Raw genomic sequence first — 19478 nt, 5'->3', positions numbered from 1 at the left:
TAACTGTTAATGCAACAGTAAATTTATTTTTCCGTCACTGAAAGAACAGCACACATCACTATCTGAAGAATTAAATTTCCTAGTGAAGAATTTAACTAGTGCAGAAATGTTAATATTTACTTTTGGTGAAAAACGGTTATAAATTCCTTGCATAGGATGTATTACTTCCCCTGGTAGCAGAAGCTTCAACTACGGCGACGTGAACTCTTAATAAGGTCCATGCGTGAACTTAAGATGGGTGATGTAAATACAAAGTTCCTTTTTGTATAGAAGAAATCGAGTTTTATTTCACATTAAAAAAACCGAAATCTCTTTCTTGCCAGCACGATATTTATATGATCAAATACTGTGATTCTTATTCTTGTTAACGAATATCAATTTAGAGTAGGTAAGATTTAATAAAACATATTATACTATGGAAACTAGTTCAAATTTATTACGGAATTAACCATCATATACATGCATATAACAATATGTTGTTTAAAAAATAAATAAAAACTATAATGACCAAGAAAGAAAGATGCTTCATATTATGTTAAGATTGAAAAATAAAACACTTCCGCTGGAAATCTTTTACAAGGGCGTTAATTTTATTTTATTTTTTATCCAATGAGACCTTGTCCATATCCCAAGCCACGTCCTACTCCATATTCACCGACGATTGGATTGGCTCCGTATCCAATGCCATTTCCTCTTCCAAAGCCGAGATCGAAGCTAGGAAAACCCAGACCGCCAGCTCCTGGAAATCCTGCACCAAGACCAATACCTGGGCCATATCCTAGACCAGCAAATGGAGCAAAGCCAGTATATCCGAAGTAGCCTTTGTTGCCACCATAACCAAAGCCTCCAGCAAAATATCCACCTCCAGCATGAGTAGCATCAGGGCGAAGGAGAATGCTTAGGGCGATAAGTACCTGAAAATTACAAACAAAAAGATAAAAATTTGAAACTGTGCTGTTCGTTTTTAACGTAAAAGGCTTATTGCTTTTGCTTTCGTAATTACTTGATTATGAGCGTCAAAACTTCTACATAGACCCCAAGTTCGTAAAAATAATATACCTGCAAGAGGGCATATTTCCTTTCAGGAGCTTTTGGAATATGTCCATACTTTAAAGCTAAAAGTAAATGCTTTAGTCTTCTTGAAGTTATTTCAAGTTTCATTTCGTGTCTATATTTCTAAAATCCATTAGTGTCTATATCTCTAAAATGTGAGTTTTGTGAAGTAAATAAATTAGTAACATAATTATGGGGTGAGCAATCAATAAGATAATAAACTGGATCAGGTAAACAGGTTCTGGTAGTTGGTATAGTGGTAGATTCGAAAATAATAGATCTTTTGAAAGCTCCATAAGGTTTTTTTTTTTTTTTTTTTTTCTTTTACTGGCTAAAAGTGACCATAAGTTAGCTCAAAAGACAGTTCCAGTCCAGTATCCCAATCACTGATGCTGTGTGAATTTGTTGATAAATTATCATTTATAGTCCAAATTCTCTTAACGGGCATTCCCTGATAACGGATAAAAAGCATTGGTAACGTGAGTGTCGCTAACGGTAGATTGGGAACTGGGCATTCACTTTTTTCTGTAGTTGTCTTTTCTAGGCAAAGACATAACTGTCTTTTCTAGGTTCTTCTAGGTGTGTTTATTAGTTAATTTTGTTTTAATTGCTCTATTATATCACTTCAATGTGTGACAATATTTATATCACAAATATTAAAAGTGGAAATGCTTCGTATAATAACTTCTTTGTTGATATAATAACTTCTATGAATGTTGTAGAAAAAGAAAGCATTCAATCCGATCTTCCATAAAACTGTAGCTTTATAAATTATAAATTAACATCGCAGGTAGACAAGTGCATTATTTTTCATCCCAAAAGTAACAACATAACATTACTATTGTTAAATATATATATATATATATATATAATTTAATAATTGAAATTTATATTATTACTTCCTAATTATTAAAAGAATTAAAAAATGTCATCATGCCAAAAAATGCTTGAAAATTAGGAAGAAGAGAAAATAATATACCACATTGTCTTGAATTTTTTTAATTCATTTCTGTTATATATATATATATAAGGTAAAGAATATGTTAGATAAAATTCTAGCTTTAATTATTTGTAGCTCCTTAAATCTTCGTTCTTATTTATTTATTTCCTGTATTCATCCTAAAAATAATAATATACTCATAATAAATATTTCTAAAGTGCTTCATTTCAAAATTAATCAATGTCCCACATGACTCATATATTACGCTCATGACGCATGCTATTACGTATCGGCAAAAGGGAAACTTAAGTCTTTTAATTAATAGTAATGTTCAGTTTGCTAGTTAAAATCTTAATTAACGAATAGAAATAAAGCAGAACCAGAACTTTGTTATGATGAATCTAGGATCCATATCATAATCTACTCATTTTTCTTACTCTTCTCTGTGATCTTAACATGCTTTCCATAACTCTTATTTTTGCATTAATTATACTAGTAGCTTGTACGGTGAACCGCGTAAAATAATTGTTTTATAAAAATATATACATTATTTTAATGAGTTCTGTTTGCTTAATTTCATGGATCTAGCTAATAATTAATAATAATAGTGTTACATTTTCTTTTCTGACACCAGTAGTCGCGTTATTTTCTTCCTTCACTTTCGTACGGGGTTTGTAGATTTGGAGTGAATAACGACGACACTTGATGAAGGATCAAAAATACACTTTATTATTTACCAATATTAATCAGGACAGCTCCAAAACACTTTTGCAATCGTCGAAGATCTACTATAAACATGCTGGAGCAATCAGCGACACAATCTTCACATTGTCAGGCAATAACGGTGGAGACAGCTTCACTGCAAAGCACCAGAGTACAGCTCTCGACTCTCCTCGGTCGTTCTCGGAACTCCACGTACTCCCGAGACTTTCCACGCTACAAATCGCGATGAACTCAACAACACATAGAGCACAGCTCCCGACTCTTCGGTTCAGTCGTTCCCGGAGCTTAACACACTCTCTCGACGATGCACTAACCGCAATACACTAAGAGACTCCTCGGTGCACTCGACGACCCATTCGGCGCTAGACTTCGAGACACTCGCTCAATGACTGACTATCAGCTCGCTAGACGAGGCACACTCTAGCTGACTGCGGACCAGCCGGGTTTATATAGCTTTCGGCTTGTGTTCGAGAACATTCTGGGCTAAACCGATAAGAATTCGTTCCAGAAAGTTCTCCATCCATCCATGGCATATCGTCAATTTTGTCTCCAAATGTCACCAAATGGGAGATTTCTCTCCAAATGTGCAACCTTGCCTTCCTTTGCCATTTTATGGCAACCCTAAAACTGCTTTGCGGGAAAGCCATGTTACCGCGCCTGTACATTTCGTAACAATAGGTATGAAGCACAGCATTTATTGCTTTCAAGTCACTGAATTTCTTAATTAAATTTGAAAGCAAAATTTAATTTTTTAGACTTTGCCGAATGGCAACACACTGGCGAGTGAAAGATAAGAATATTTTATTTCGGGACGTGGCAACCCATTTCTTTCAAATCGGTCAGTTTGTAGAGTCATATTTGTCCACGCAGGAAATATGAAAATGTTCGATGCCCTCACCAGGATTCAAAACTCAGATCTCCTAAATGGTAGTTGGATGTTTTTCCAAGTACGCTACGAAGGCGCGTAGTAAATGAAGGAGAAAATACATTAGTAAAAATATAGACAGTGAGCTGCAGCTTTAATATGGATAGAGCATAGAAGAAGATTTAGCTAAAATCGTTGGGCGTGAGGCTGGTAAAGCGTTAAATATATATATGTGAAATTCGCTAAAAAAATTATAAAATTGAAGAAATAATGAAATGTTTATCATCCAAGGAATAATTTTTCAAAAAAATTAACGGAATCTTTGAAACAAGCGGACATTCGAATTTTGTTTGAAAATACTTCATGCACTGGCAATAACAATAATTTTAAGCCAAAAACTGATTTAAAAAAATGAAACTACAATTAGATTTAATTACAAATTGTATTCATTAAATAAGTTTTCGGAATTATAACATACAGTTTTTTGACTTTTCGAAAATTGTTTTGCATAATTGTATAGTTTTAAGTCGATAATCCACATAATTGATAAATCATTAAAGTCCCGAAAGTGATGGATCGTGGGAGTAATTATTCGTCGGTATCATGAGATAATCATTGTTTCGTTTGAAATAAGAATTTTCAAATTGTTTTAGCCTGTGTCCTTTTGCTACTACTTAACTTTTAACACGCAATAAAGAAAATAAAGACACGGAATTAATTCAAGAATTCTTTTCTATGCAACTTACAAAAAGAAAAAAAAAGTACAAAAGAAAAAGGAGTGGTTATGTCTATTTAGATTCTAAAATCGATCTAACATTGCTAAAGTAAAAAGAAAGAAAAGAATTTTGATAGAAGAAGAGGATTTCTACGACTAAAACTACAGCTTGTGCTGCCATCTCTTACAGGAAAAAGCGTTTGAAGATATATCACTCCACTAATTTATTTTTTCTAATCAAATTTTCTTATTGCCTCTAAAAATTAAAATTTCTAAAATTTTCAATTTATTTTTAGGCCTAATTATTCGTCTACCACTCTCTTTCTACCAAAAAAAAAAAAAAAAACTGACACTTCGCGACAGTGTTTGAATTTCAGCTACAAATGTCTAATTACATATTAACTAATCATCTATAGTCGCAGGTTATAAATTAAATGTAATATTTTATAGGCCTAGCAAAGTTTTAATCTTCGCATTCACTTCATTGTCTGTTCAAATTAGAGGGAAGAATACTAATTGTTAGTTTTAATTACTTATCTCTGCCATAAATTTGCATACTTTGTAATGAGCTGAGAGGGGAAAAGTAAGCAAAGGCACAGATAAGTTATAACAAAAACTGGTTTAAAATGTATAGGTATATTTCGACCGCCTCATCCGCAACCGTAAGCGCAAACACGTATGCTCCATTCGGACCGAATTATTCTCAAAATAGGGTGGAAGGATGGGGACTTTCTTTCCCTCCAGCATAGCTGTTTCCGGAGAAGAGAAGGCCTTTCACATCGCAGCAAGTAATACCCTCCCTTTTAGAAGAGTCTCTGTGTTTTGGCAGAATGCCAACCAGGGTTGCGCTTGAGACGGTCGAACCATAACATTCATGATATTTTCCTAACAATAAAATATAGTTTTGCGGTACTAATAAACGTACGATTCCCCCACATTTCAAAAACTCGGGTATGAATTTAGTTGCTCTCTGTCGTTTCACGATTTCAACATATATAAAGCGAGTACGAAACAAATACCCTTAAAACATTACCCAAGAATTTTAAAAACACTTAGAAGATATTTTCAGAAAGTTTCTTCAAGTAATCTAAATCAAGAGCCGGGAATTAGCGATAGGAATAGTGAACGAAATATCAGTGTACTTCTTCATTTATTGTAAAAAATAATCAAAACACTTACCAAAGGAATCATCTTAAAACCTGCCGCAAGCAGAGCAAAATGAGCCTTTTGGGGAAATAAATGTAAATAATATGATGTTTCTTTTATATATATATACACACATATATATAGCCTTAACTAGAAAGCAGAACACATTATTTCAGGAAGTTTTATCGACTACCGAAACGCTCTCCCAAACATACAAGTAATTAAGTTTAAAAAATACCCTGAGCGTTATTGCGTGCGTTGGTGCATTAAATTAAAAAGAATTCTTATTAAATTTAAGGTAGATTAACAAATAAAGAGGTAATCGACTTTTTTGTTCTTTTGCCAATAGAAGGAAGTTTGTAACAAGTTTCCGTTAGGAAACTCTAAACTGTAATAAGTTTCTATAATTACAATGCTTTGAATGCATAAATATGTCTTACGTAAATAATAGGGAGTGCTTCAAACAAGTAAATAATGGCGCCAATAATGAAAAGACTTTTAAATACTTCTTAGTAAGTACAGGGAAGAAGATCTTTTTCATGTATTGAAATATATGAACATTTCTTTAATATTATTTATGAGCAATATAATGGTCAATCAGTGTGTTTAAAACTTTCCTGCATTAAAACTTCTGTTATAAAACGTAGGTCTTGTGTGCTTTGGCATAATCATTACTTATCTTTCTCTCAGTACGATATCTTCTTTTCACATTTTAAAGGGTATACATATAGTTCCTTCGGAAGGAAACTTCTTATCTATCTAACTATTTTTAACATCATTTCAAAATTAAATTAAAACTAATTTTTAATTAACTTAGACATAGTACAGTTTTCAACTTTTTAACTACTGTTAAATTATTTTAATGTTAAGATATTTTTATAAGACTTAAAATAAAAGTATTTTATAAAGTGTACATGCATACATATGTATATTTATTGATTTTGCATGCAACTTCACTTAACATGTAAAATTTGCTTTATCCGAGTATCTTATTTGCAAATTGTTTTCTGATTAGCTGTACAATTTTATCAGGAGTACCTACAACAGCAAATGTTTATCCTTAGTTCCAAACCATATTTGTGATCATGCTTTAAGTAAATATCAGGTAATTTTTGCCTTAGAAAATTTTTCGTCAAAGCGTCTTTAATATTCTCTAGTTCAAATTTAAAAACATTTTTAGTACACTATAAAAAAACCGTTAAATTCTGAACTCTTACGTTTCTTTTAATAAAACTAGTTTTATTTTATAATATTTGTGAAAATTATTTTGTCACATACTTGGTCAGTCTAGAGGTTTAGTAAATAAGCAGGTAGATTTTATGTCAAACTGCATAGGTTAAAATGAGAAGTAAGATCATAATCAGCATGATTCATAACCCAAAGTCTGAATGTTGTCACCGCTGCTGCTAGTCTAGAGAGAGAACTACTGATTAGAACAAACATCTAATCATACTGTTCTATTTTACTATCTGTTTATTACAGCTAGACAGGTCCGTCGACAGGACGTGTGCAACCAAGGCGACCGCACCGGGTGGCGGAATACAGGGCGGCAAAATTTTTAATTTAGAAAGGAACAGGGCGGCAGAATTTTGGATTTGCGGAGTTTGCACTGAGCGGCAAAAAGTCTAGTGCAGGCTCTGCAGCTAGAATACATTGTAATAAATCTGTGAGAAAAAAGATATCTTTATCTGAATTTTTTATAGCAACTATTAATGTTATTTCTTTCACATTTTGCCACAAATTTAAGGCTGCGTTATGTTTACATCTTATTGTGAACTTAAAAATAAGCATTAAAAGAATTTGCTCGATAATTTTCGGAAGATTCTGCTTATTTAAAACCAAAAAGAGCACTTTGGTTTTTAGCCCAAAGGGCTGAAAAACTAAAAGTCTTGAAACACGATTTTGTGTTGTTTCAGTTGCCTTGAAACACGATTCTGTGTCTTGAAACACGATTCTGTGTTGTTTCAGTTTTCGAGACTGCTGCTATTCGATAAGATATAAGATGTTTATGTTTCAAATTCAGTCTGCCTGTTATTGATTATCAGGCTAAGATAGCAAGAGATGCAGTTCTGGAGAATATTATTTTTTCACGTTTTTATGTTATTGATTTAAATAAAGATGCATTTAATGTATGATATAGCTATTTAAAAACGTTAAACACTTTATAGAATTAAATGATATATTTTTTCACTTCTTAAATATACAGAAAGTGTATAACGCTCCATGTTAGTCTAAACGTATATTCATCTAGCAGTCTACAAAAGGTTTCACTATCCACATGAGTCATCTGTATAGAAAAACTCTACTGGTAAACCATATTAAACTTTAAAAAAGCCTTTTTTCAAAACCTGAACACACTTTCAGGTTTTTTTTATAATTTTTATTTATAATATTCACTTACGATATCTATTTATTAGTTAAAATAAGAACTTTTGGAAAGAAATGTTTTACAAACGTAGACGTAAGTAACTGCAGTTATACCTACGAAAATGAAACGATTTAATTTACAAAGAACTCACAAATGAAGTTTCAGATTTTCATTAAAAACCTTCTTTATTTCTCAGCATAAATTAACAAATTTCATAATAATAAAGTTGCAACACAGTAAGAAGACAAAATAGGACATTCTAATTTTATAAGAAAGTCTTCAAATCTGTCACCTTACTTCCAAATTACACACAGTTTTACATGAAAAGTTCAAAATAAAAAGCAAACCTTTCTATTGCTTTCGTTAGCATATTGAATTGTGCAACAAATTGTCTAAATAACTGCAATTTGAAGCTATTTTTGAAAGTAAATCACAGCTGTTCTGAATTCGAAAGTCTGGCATTTTTACCAATCGATTCCATAATCGTAATTTCTGTGACCGTAATAACCTATACCATGCTGATAGCTTCCATAATAATAAGGATTATACGCATAATATGGTTTATAGTAACCATAATATGGCCTGTACATTGAATTGTAGGGTCTGTAACCATAACCGTAGCCTCCACCGTAGATGCTGCCATATCCGTAATTTGGTTTGTAGTCATACGTACTTGCAGATACGTAATAAGGCTTATAACCGTAGTAAGGCTTGAAAGAATTCAGATAAACTGGCTTTGAAGTAGTGTAGTAAGGCTTGTAGTAGTTGTTGCTTGTTAAACCGTAACCGTAACCATAGGAATTGTCAGCTGTTGTTCCGATAAAAGTGGCCCATGCAGTGAAGGCTATACTCAGGAGGTAAAAGACCTATAAAAAATTTCATGTAGCTATATCAGTTATTTTTACTCATAAAATCATTTTACTTGCAAACATATCCCTAGATATTTAGATGTATATCATTTTCCTAAGTTATTATTATTCCTAAATTATTATTGCTATTATTATTCCCATTATTAATATTCCTAATACTATTTAGTTGTTAATGATAAAAAGTTAACTGTATTCTTCTCTCACATGGCAAATTTTTTCTTCCTTTTTTGTTGACACCTGAAGAAAGGGCTTATTGTTTTCATTTATTGGTTTTTGTTTTGTGCAGATGAACGTCAGAGGTTGTGGACGGTCGACGAGATGTAAGATCTTTCTTTTATCGTCCATATTTGAAGTACTAGCTCATCAGCATAAGAAAGCGGATCCAATTAATGCAAATGTAACAATTAATTATAAAATTTTACAACTGATATTTTATATCATCAGTGTAATAAATCAAGTAGATTTCTTAAGTTAAAAATCGTGTCAACTGCAAAATTTCTGATTCAGAGTTTTGCATACAGTATCATCAGCGCCTAAAATTAAATCTCATACTAATGAAAAACATTTGGGAGAGTCTAATCTTCTATACCTATATTTTTCTTTAAAGATGTTCATTTAAGAGAAAATCTTCCTTTTAAAGGGTTATAAAGTATTTTCTCTCTTCCTTCCATATGCTTTCGTGGCATACTCGACGCGTTCAAGACCCGGCTATTGCACTGCACATTTTTCATGTCTCCTATTTCAAAATAACCTAATGACTCTACAAGGTAATAAAATGCCCCCAGCGGTCGAGCGGCAAACTCGCTGAACATTGGTAGTTTCGGACCTGGGATCGATTCGAGGGGAACGGGCTGGCTGCATGGGCGTTTTCGTGGTTTTCCTCATGTGTTACGTGCATACGAACTAATTCCCCTCAGAAAATCCTCCATGAAAGCATCCCTCCATGTAGACAGATAGCCCTAGTGTGCTTTGCCATAATCACTGAACCGAAACCTACAAGGTAATGTATAATAACATTATTTTCCTGTTTATTCCATTTTATACAAAAATGCAGGAACAAGCACTAGAGCTTTCAAAATTGAACTTCTTCCTTTGATTGAATTCTATAATTTTAAACGGAAATTAAATGTTATCAGCAGGTAGTACTCGAAATTACTGTTACTTTTTTGATGGAAAAACTCCCCTTTGAGTTGTGTTTGTTATTTCAGTTATATTTATTACAATAGTATTGGATTTGCACGTCTATTTACATTCCCCCTCTCAAATAAACCGGCTGCATCTTCATTGCTTCTTTCCTAAAACCAACAATAATTATGTTCGTTAAATTATTTTATTTTAAAAAAATTTATTTTTCACAGGAGAAAGTTTAAAAACTTTCCGCGTATTTTGTAGTTTTATTTATCTAGCTTTATCTAGCTACCCATGTTCATGCCTATCATCTATCTATCTGTATCTGTATCTAGACGTGTAATCCGTATCTTTAAATGTGGTCATCATCATATCCATAAAGTTCCCCATGCTGACATTTTTTTCTGCAATCGTTGGTCGTAGACACATATTTCCAGTTCCAAAAATGTTTTAAATTACACATATATTCATATTTTGATTTGAAATTATTAAATTTAAAATATCAATGTAAAAATGGGAAAGTTAACTTTTAACACTCCAGATCCCCATAGTGTATTTACGAAAAATTTATATTCCTTGTAAAAAATGAAGCACAAAATGTATAAATCCCATACGCTACGAACTGACCGAGATATTTAATTTTAAAATTTGCTATCCTATTCAGGCGTCGTACGTAAGCTGAAAAGGTGAATAAAATTGCTGAATTAGACTATTCAGAAATAAGACTATGTCTGTGAATAAGACTGAATAGTCTTATTCTGTTTTAGTTAAAATTTATTTTAATAGTCTTATTCAGTCTTAGTTAATATTTATTAGCGAAGGGAAAAACGTTAGACGCGTCTGTTTAAGAAAAGGTAAGGTATTTTTAGACATTAAAAAATATATAAATATTATGAATAATAAGTGACGTAATAAAGTTTAAATATGGTTAGCTAATATATCTATATCTATATACACATACATATAAATTGCTAGCAGTTCATTGATTCTTCTTAATAATATTACTCAAATACCGATGATATAAAATGTGTCAAATCGAATCTGAAATATTTAAATATCTATTAAAATTGTGGTCTATTTAAAATGAAGTCTTCGGACAAAAGTTGAGAACAACGTTTTTCTTATTATTATTCTTATTGAGCTTAATGTGTAATACCGTCACTTCTTTAAGTGATTAGAATCGTATTGAAATGTATTGAAAGATGCCGTTTCAAAGTGTCTTAAAAATAAAAATGTCTTTTTAGATATTATACATTTTGTTTAGATATTATTTGTTTATATATTATATTATAAAAATATTTTGCTTGTTTTATTTGTTGTTTTACTTGTTTTGAAAAAATACTTTGTTTTAAAAATGTTTTGTGCATGCAACAGAAATAAAAATGTTTTGCTTGTTTGCTTGCTGTTGTTTGCTCTTCAAAGTATACTATAAATAAAAATATTTTGCTTAGAAATGAAATTGTTTTGCTTATTAAATGGTTTAGCGAGATGATTGCAGTAATTGTCTATATGTTGAAAACAAAATGCGATTCCCTACATTAAGAAAGTGGAAAGGGCTAAAAATGCAATTGAGACTTTAAAAGAAATCGTAAATTATATTAAATAAAAATTTATAAATAAAAGCTTAAACACTTTTTCGGGAGGGGAAGGATCCGTCGTTATGCTCAAATAAATTTTTTCCCTATATTTTCAACCTTAAATCAGTATATTTCCCACATCTGTCTCGAAACATTTTCTGTCTTTGAAACATAGCTATCTCGAATTTCTAATGCCAAACTGCTGAATTTATATCCTCCCCCCCCCCTTTTTTTTTTTTTTTTTTTTTTTTTTTTTTGGAAACACTCAGTAATTCCCCATTGTCCCTCAAATCCTTAGAATCCCATGTCGTAGCTATTACTCATATCTGTGTATTAAAAAAAGAAAGATATCCAAAGCCTACAGCAACGAGCCTCGTGGATAACTTTATGCAAACCTTCAAACTCTAACTTATTTAACGAATAATCTTACAGAAATATGTCAAAATTTCTTGTTTTTCTTTGTCCTGAATATCAGCAATCTTTAATAAGTCAAGGAGTTCAATAGATCTTCTTGTACGACAGTTAAAAAGAAAACTAAATGTGCTTCTAATAGAATGAAAAGTTGAATTTTCGAAATTTTTAGACAAAAATGTTATGTTAAAAAAATACAAACCATGTAAAGAACCTAAGATAACAACATGAAAAGGTAAAGAAAAATCCAAAAATTAGAATCCAAGAGTGTGCGCGAAAGTAGTTTTAGCAATGCCCACAATCAAAATGAATCAATGTGATGGCATTGATCCCCTAATTGGAACGTTTCTGTTATGTACCTTAAACTAAAGAACTATATTTTATTTTTTATCAAGTTTGTATTTTTAGATTAAAAGATTAAAATTAAGTTATACATTGATGACATTTCGTATTTTATTAAAGCTTATTCTATATCATAAAATTTACTCTAATCCATGTCGTAGCTATTACTCAGTCGTAGTATTAGAGTCGTAGCTCTAAAAGTTATCCGGAATTAAAGCTTCCTTATCTGGAAAACCTTAATCTCAGTTTCCGAACCCCCTTTCCTCACAAAATTGGAGATATCGAGGTTCGAATGTAAATACATAAATATTTATAAGAATAAATTGAGTTTAATTAAAAAATTAAATTTAAATACATATTTAATTAAATATTCTTTGCGCCATTGCTGCAAGGAATGAAATTTAAATTTAAACAAATTTAAATTCTTAACAAATACGTATAAAAGTAAAAAAGTAAAAAAGCAAATTTAAATTCTAAAAAAAGGAAAAAAGCCGAAATAATTTAAAATAATTTAAAAATATGCAAACATGTAAAAGATTTAATTCTCGAACTAATCTACAATATCATTTAAATTCAGAAGCATAAGCAAATCAAGTGCAAAATCTATCCATGAAAATAAATCTACTAATTTAATAAATTAAAATTAAATTAAACAATTTTTTTAAAAAATGCATATGTGAATGATCGTAGAGTAGGCAGGAGACAGACTAATCAAGGGGAAGTTGCCTCCAAACCTAACTCTCCAATCATTCAGTTCGTGTTTCGTCATTCATGCAGGCAAGGGTAAAAGTCAAAACCAAAAGTAATTCCAATAAAGTGGTATCCTTAGAAATTTACATTTAAGTATTAACATTTAAGAATTAAAGTTTAAAAAGGAAAATACTAATTAAGTCTTTTGAGAAACAAGCAAGTAAAGTCAAGAATTAAACTTTTTCTTAAAAAATTAAATTTTTTAAAATTAATTTTTTATAAAATAATAAAAAAATCTAGAAACCAATGTATTTTAGAAATTCTTGTCTACAGAAACTTCCCCTACACGAATATGCATATCAATAAAAAGAAACTATAAAAGAACTATACATAATCCATATAAACCAATAAGAAATAAGAAACAAAAAGAAACAAAAAGAACTAATTCACAATTTTTAAAATAAATATATATTTAAAAATATAATTTCATATTTAGAAAATACTTAGATACTACATAAAAAATTTTAAAAAATACTTAAAGCAAGTAAATAGTAAGTTTTAATTCTAACTTACCTACTATATGAGTGTTGGGGTCTGCAAAAGTGTTGTGAAAGAGAAGTAAGTGATTCAAATTATATAGATGGCGCTTATGTAGGTAAAGTTGAGTGTAAAGCTGCTATCTTTGTTATAGTAAAAAATTTTTTGTAAATATTAATATTAATTAAATTAAATTAAATTAAAAATCCTAATACATTTTTTTCACATACCACTTCACTTTAATTTCCTTCAAGCAAACATACATCTCTTGATTAGCTCAGTTACTTAACTCCCTAAATAATTGATATTACTACCTTTAGGATTTTTAATTTAATTTAATTTAATTAGTATTAATATTTACAAAACATTTATACTATAACAAAGATAGCAGCTTTACACTCAACTTTACCTACATAAGCGCCATCTATATAATTTGAATCACTTACTTCTCTTTCACAACACTTTCGCAGACCCCAACACTCATATAGTAGGTAAGTTAGAATTAAAACTTACTATTTACTTGCTTTAAGTATTTTTTTAAATTTTTTATGTAGTATCTAAGTATTTTCTAAATATGAAATTATATTTTTAAATATATATTTATTTTTAAAATTGTGAATTAGTTCTTTTTGTTCCTTTTTGTTTCTTATTTCTTATTGGTTTATATGGATTATGTATAGTTCTTTTATAGTTTCTTTTTATTGATATGCATATTCGTGTAGGGGAAGTTTCTGTAGACAAGGATTTCTAAAATACATTGGTTTCTAGATTTTTTTTATTATTTTATAAAAAATTAATTTTAAAAAATTTAATTTTTTAAGAAAAAGTTTAATTCTTGACTTTACTTGCTTGTTTCTCAAAAGACTTAATTAGTATTTTCCTTTTTGAACTTTAATTCTAAATGTTAATACTTAAATGTAAATTTCTAAGGATACCACTTTATTGGAATTACTTTTGGTTTTGACTTTTACCCTTGCCTGCATGAATGACGAAACACGAATTGAATGATTGGAGAGTTAGGTTTGGAGGCAACTTCCCCTTGATAAGTCTGTCTCCTGCCTACTCTACGATTATTCACATATGCATTTTTTAAAAAAATTGTTTAATTTAATTTTAATTTATTAAATTAGTAGATTTATTTTCATGGATAGATTTTGCACTTGATTTGCTTATGCTTCTGAATTTAAATGATATTGTAGATTTGTTCGAGAATTAAATCTTTACATGTTTGCATATTTTTAAATTATTTTAAATTATTTTGGCTTTTTTCCTTTTTTTTAGAATTTAAATTTGCTTTTTTACTTTTATACGTATTTGTTAAGAATTTAAATTTGCTTTTTTACTTTTTTACTTTTATACGTATTTGTTAAGAATTTTAATTTGTTTAAATACATAAATATTTATTTATAAACCCATGTGAATGATTCTACACAAATGTTATAATAGAGATAGAAATACTTTGTAAACAATTGTCGCTTCTCGTTGTTTTTATCATCTGTTCCTCTTCTTTTCCCAATACAAAGACCAAAAGATAAGATTTGGAGCAGAACATAAGAAAGACCTAGTAGCAACTCTGCATGTGGGAACCAAAAATAATAAAATTCACCATAAAAGATTGTTACTATTTTGACAACGAATATTTGAATTTATAATCATGATATAAAATTTAACGCCTGTTTTGAAATTAAACTTTTATTTCTTTAACAATTAAAATTGTGGCTAGAATATTGAGTATTAAATTTTAAATACTACATATTAGAAAACTTCATACTCAGGTTACGAAAACAAGAACAAAACAAAACAAAAAAAGGAGTCAAAAATGTAATGTGATGTAATTTGCTCGAAAGCAAAAAATAAATATTATTTTTGCAAATCAGTAATTAATTTTCTTAATGGTTCAAAACTATTTTCACAACTCAATGAAGTACGCGGATTTAAAGAATTCACTTTGCTTATTTTTCCTATTGAAATTAATTTCATATTCTTGAGCATTTTAATTTGTAAAAAGAAACATGAATTCTTTCACCCATGAACCTAGAAAAATTTCTACATCAATGCCTTATAACCAAAAAATGATTTTAAACGAAACAGTTTTTACATATTACACATTTTCAAGTATATTTAGTCTGAAAGCTTTGCTCCCCTCCTACCTTTTTTTTTTTTTCCCCGAATTTGTGCACAGTCAGATCTAAATTACAGATTAACCAAGCCCTATCTAAAAATATACTCTATTGAAAAAAGACAGTAAAATTATCAGAATGTATCAGCGTAGAAGAAAATTGGGGGAAATATATGAGATTACAAATCTCTTATAAATATAGCTCTTTAATATCATTTATAATGTAATATCTTTATTTCTAAGAATGTTTATTGTTGCCCTATTTAGACCTGTTTCTCTCCCCACATTTTTTTTATTTGGTCTAAATCCTCATTTAATATCCATAACCAAATAAACTTATTTTCCAGATTAAATTGCATGCTAATTACAAACTTTTTTTTCCTTAGTTATAATATGGATTCTTCTTTCCTGCATTGTTTGAAGTGTTCTCAAATTTTAACCGTAATTTTAAATAGAATATGAGTGTAGTCCCCAGTATGATACCGGAAAATCGAAAATCCGCTATAAATGTTTTGGTATTATTCCTGATTTTTAATTGTGCTTGATTAAAATAATTTAATATTTACTTCAGAAAGGGAAAGTGTATGTAGCTTTTCATTATCAGAATCAGAATTATTCTCACAAAATTACTGCAAAGCAGTAGTGCTGCCATCTTTGAACGAAGTGCTGCGCTATTAAATACTTTTAATATTTCTGCAATGAGAGAAATTCTGCTTAACTCTTATGCAAGAATTATAATAATAAACTTAATGTGTTAAATATAAAATTACATATATATTAAATGCATATAAATTAATTAATTTCGAATTATTCACTGCACATTTTTTGAATAATTCATAAAATAATTTATTTAACATGAAAACTTATAGTTATTAAATTAATAACTATTTTGGGTAGCAAGCATTTTCGAATATAGCAAAACAGTAAAAATATAGATCTGATATTGCTAGCAAACAAACATAAACTCCATCGAATTTCATCTGCCAATTTATGTATTTTATCAATAATGCTTTTAAATTCCTAAAAAAATTCAAATCGAATGCAGCAGCCTCTTTTTGTTGGTTATATTAATTGAGAACAGCATATTGTAGTTAACTCTAATTCTTTATTAAATAAAAACATTTAAAAAGTAGATTTCGCGATTTATCTTTGAAATGCAATAGGCAACAGATTACTAATTTAAATAAGTAGTAAACAAAGCGAAAATATAAGTTCGACTTTTGGTAAATTCGTAAATTTGAAGATCTTTGCTACATTATTCACAAATGTTTTATTCAACATAATAAAATATTTTCATCATTGTTAGGCAAATAAAATAAAATTGTTCTCATGAACATTCACTAAAGAGACTAATTTATAAATTTAGGATTTTTCTTTTACGGAAAATGTATAATTGGTATACTTCCTCTTTGAAATATTAAACGTGGATAACCATTCATGAAATTAAGTGAACTAATTTCCAGCCCCATAGTCCATCTACATTGAGCATAACGATTAAATCTAGCTGTTACTTATTGTCCTTCATAGAAATAGAAAGGAGAATGTAGAACATAATTAGACAGAGTACTTAAAATGGCAAATAATTAGTCACAGACAAACGAGGAAAGATTTAAAAAAGAGAATAAAGAAAAAAAAAGGGAAAACTGTGTTCTTTTTTCGTTAGAGAATTTTCACTTCAGAATTCAAGGTGGGAAAGGAGCACTACTGCTTTGCAGTAATTTTGTGAGAGTAAATTCTGATTGTGAGAGTGAATTTCAAATGAATTAAACAAATTACTGAGTTATTTAAATTAATTAAATACTACCTTAATATGTGTTGTATACTAAAACGGAAGCTCCATTAGTAGGTATTTAAATGAAAACTAATGCAAGTACTTTCCTTTTTATCGCATTATTACAAAATATAACAGTACATAATACTTGAGTAAAAATTTACAGTCCATTTCATTTCTATATTCAGTGCTTCGGAGAATACTAAAGAGTTTTGCTTATAAGCATAATTAATATATAAATACCGCAGATAAAAAATTTGGAACTTAAACATTTTAAACTTGATGTTGCATAAATTATCTCTTTGTATATTGTTCTAAGTTGTTATTAATAATTCCTTCATTTCAGCTTTCAAAGTTCATCTTTACGAATATGAAAAGTATTGAGATTTTGTAAATAAATAATGGTAATTTGAAAACTACCTAAGCTCCTCCTCCCAACTCTTTGGGTTGGCATCACCTAGTAATTTCTACAGTTATAAGTGCATGTAGGCCCATTTTCAGAATTTGGCATGAAAACTGTTGTTTTCAGCGATAAAGCACGTGTTGCATCCTATTTATAATGTACTAACAAGCACAAATTCTAAAATGCAGTTCCGAATGTAGAAAAGATACTTTAGCTTAAAGATTTATAGTTTAAAGTTTATGTCCGTTAAACTAAAATATACCCTAGACTAGAAGAGAAACACGCTAATGTGACAATCAAAATCGTAAAAAACAACCTTATATTTAGCGTAGGTATAATGAAACACTCAATCGATTTCGAGGGCAGCTAAAGGTCCCTCCTCATCAGGAGAAAGAAATACATAGAAATACATAGAAGCACTTGGTACTACCAGAGGGTATAAAAATCCGTTCAGTGGTTGCTTTCCATTATTTGAAGTTCAGATTTTGAGCGTAATGTGCATTTGCCCCTCGCTCCCTATTTTAACTTCGCTAATATTTCTTTATGCTTGATCAGACAGCCTGGCTCAGTAAAAGTAGGCGGCCAGTGCAACTCTGATTAAAAATCTAGTTATAACCACGTGCAGTGCTGATAAGCACCACGTGTTTCTGTGATTCCTATTTTCTTCTTTCTATGTATTTCTTTCTCCTGATGAGGAGGGACCTTTAGCTGCCCTCGAAATCGATTGAGTGTTTCATTATACCTACGCTAAATATAAGGTTGTTTTTTACGATTTTGATTAAAATATACCCAGTGTGATACTTATGAATTACCCTTTCATTATATGCTAAAGTTATCAAAAAGGTCCAGGATAATATAAATTATTATTAATATATTCTATTTTGGTTGTCATCTCCTACAAAATAATTTTCTTATAAACGTATGCAGCGATCTCATCTGCTTTTATATGGCGCAGAAGCACTGGGGATATTTCAAAGCAAATTATATAGCTTTATTTGAAGCTACCGAGGTTCGCCCGTGGTTCCCTTGGAATTTCGGGCACAGTTACAATAACATTAGAACATCACCAAGCACGTCTATTTAAGCAGAAAATTTTAATATTATTATTAGAATGGATATTTACAAAGTAAATAAATCCTTTAACTTGGATAATTGTTAATGAGGTAATTTTTTAAGATCGTTTAAAGCTTCATTATACTTTTCAGTGACATTCTGCCAATATATTTTTAATTCTAAAAAATATCATACTTACTACTAAGATCTTCATTTTCATCAAATTATTCTCCAAACACCAAGAGAACGCGAGTAAATTCTCCGAATGATACCATGTCATCTCTTTTTATACCATATTTTTTCTTTTACAACAAACTAAGGGTGGAGGTTAAAACCCATTTGCAGTTTCTCAAAACGCCTCCAGTGGGCGCTTCTAACCCATTTCCACATTTGTGGTTCAATTATTTAATTACCTCTTTATTTCTTTCTGGAACAATTCACTTTCGTCCCATCTTAATAAGAATTCTCATTTGCCCTTGAATTATTCAAATCGACTGACATTTTAAGAATACATCTAAAAAAATGCCATCTTTCGGAATAGCTATATGGTTGTGATGTAAACATTTTCTTTTATTCGGGTTACAAAGAAAATCAAGGTTGGTGGTGTTGTAATATTTCTTTATATTCCTTTATTTCTTTTTTCTTTTGTCACCACTTCCCATAGGAAAAGAAGATCTCTAATTACTGTCACCCTTCCCGGGTCCTGAAAGAACGAGAGAGAAAAAAATTAGTGTAAACTGATTACTGTTACAGAGTTTAAATAACATC

The 19478-nt window shown here is 30.0% G+C and overlaps 1 protein-coding gene across 2 annotated transcripts; it reads right to left on the bottom strand.

Annotated features, from left to right (window-relative positions):
- Positions 1-408: 408 nt before the first annotated feature.
- Positions 409-19063, bottom strand: LOC118202174 (uncharacterized). Of its 2 annotated transcripts, none has more exons than XM_035374324.2 (2): positions 18910-19062; positions 409-914 (listed from the first exon to the last, which is right to left on the bottom strand). In XM_035374324.2, the coding sequence occupies exons 1-2, from the start codon at positions 18988-18990 to the stop codon at positions 603-605; spliced, it is 393 nt and encodes a 130-aa protein (XP_035230215.1). In that variant the 5' UTR covers positions 18991-19062; the 3' UTR covers positions 409-602. The 2 variants fall into 2 exon arrangements, with proteins under 2 accessions (XP_035230215.1, XP_035230214.1); XM_035374323.2 differs by lacking the exon at positions 409-914 and adding an exon at positions 7977-8676 and having other exon boundaries at positions 18910-19063.
- Between the last annotated feature and the right edge of the window lie 415 nt (positions 19064-19478).

The sequence above is a fragment of the Stegodyphus dumicola genome, chromosome 1 (assembly GCF_044657685.1).
Source record: "Stegodyphus dumicola isolate Sdum_Otavi_A_Nest chromosome 1, ASM4465768v1".
Classification (NCBI taxonomy): domain Eukaryota; kingdom Metazoa; phylum Arthropoda; class Arachnida; order Araneae; family Eresidae; genus Stegodyphus; species Stegodyphus dumicola.
The sequence above is the reverse complement of the archived record's forward strand: the minus strand, read 5'-3'. Positions and strand labels throughout refer to the sequence as shown.

Bases quoted from the DNA above. Each gene is read 5' to 3' on its own strand.
- LOC118202174 (XM_035374323.2), bottom strand. From the start codon at position 18,990: ATGACATGGTATCATTCGGAGAATTTACTCGCGTTCTCTTGGTGTTTG. The intron at 8,677-18,909 runs GTAAGTATGATA...AATTTTTTATAG, and splicing joins TGAAAATGAAGATCTTAGTA to GTCTTTTACCTCCTGAGTAT.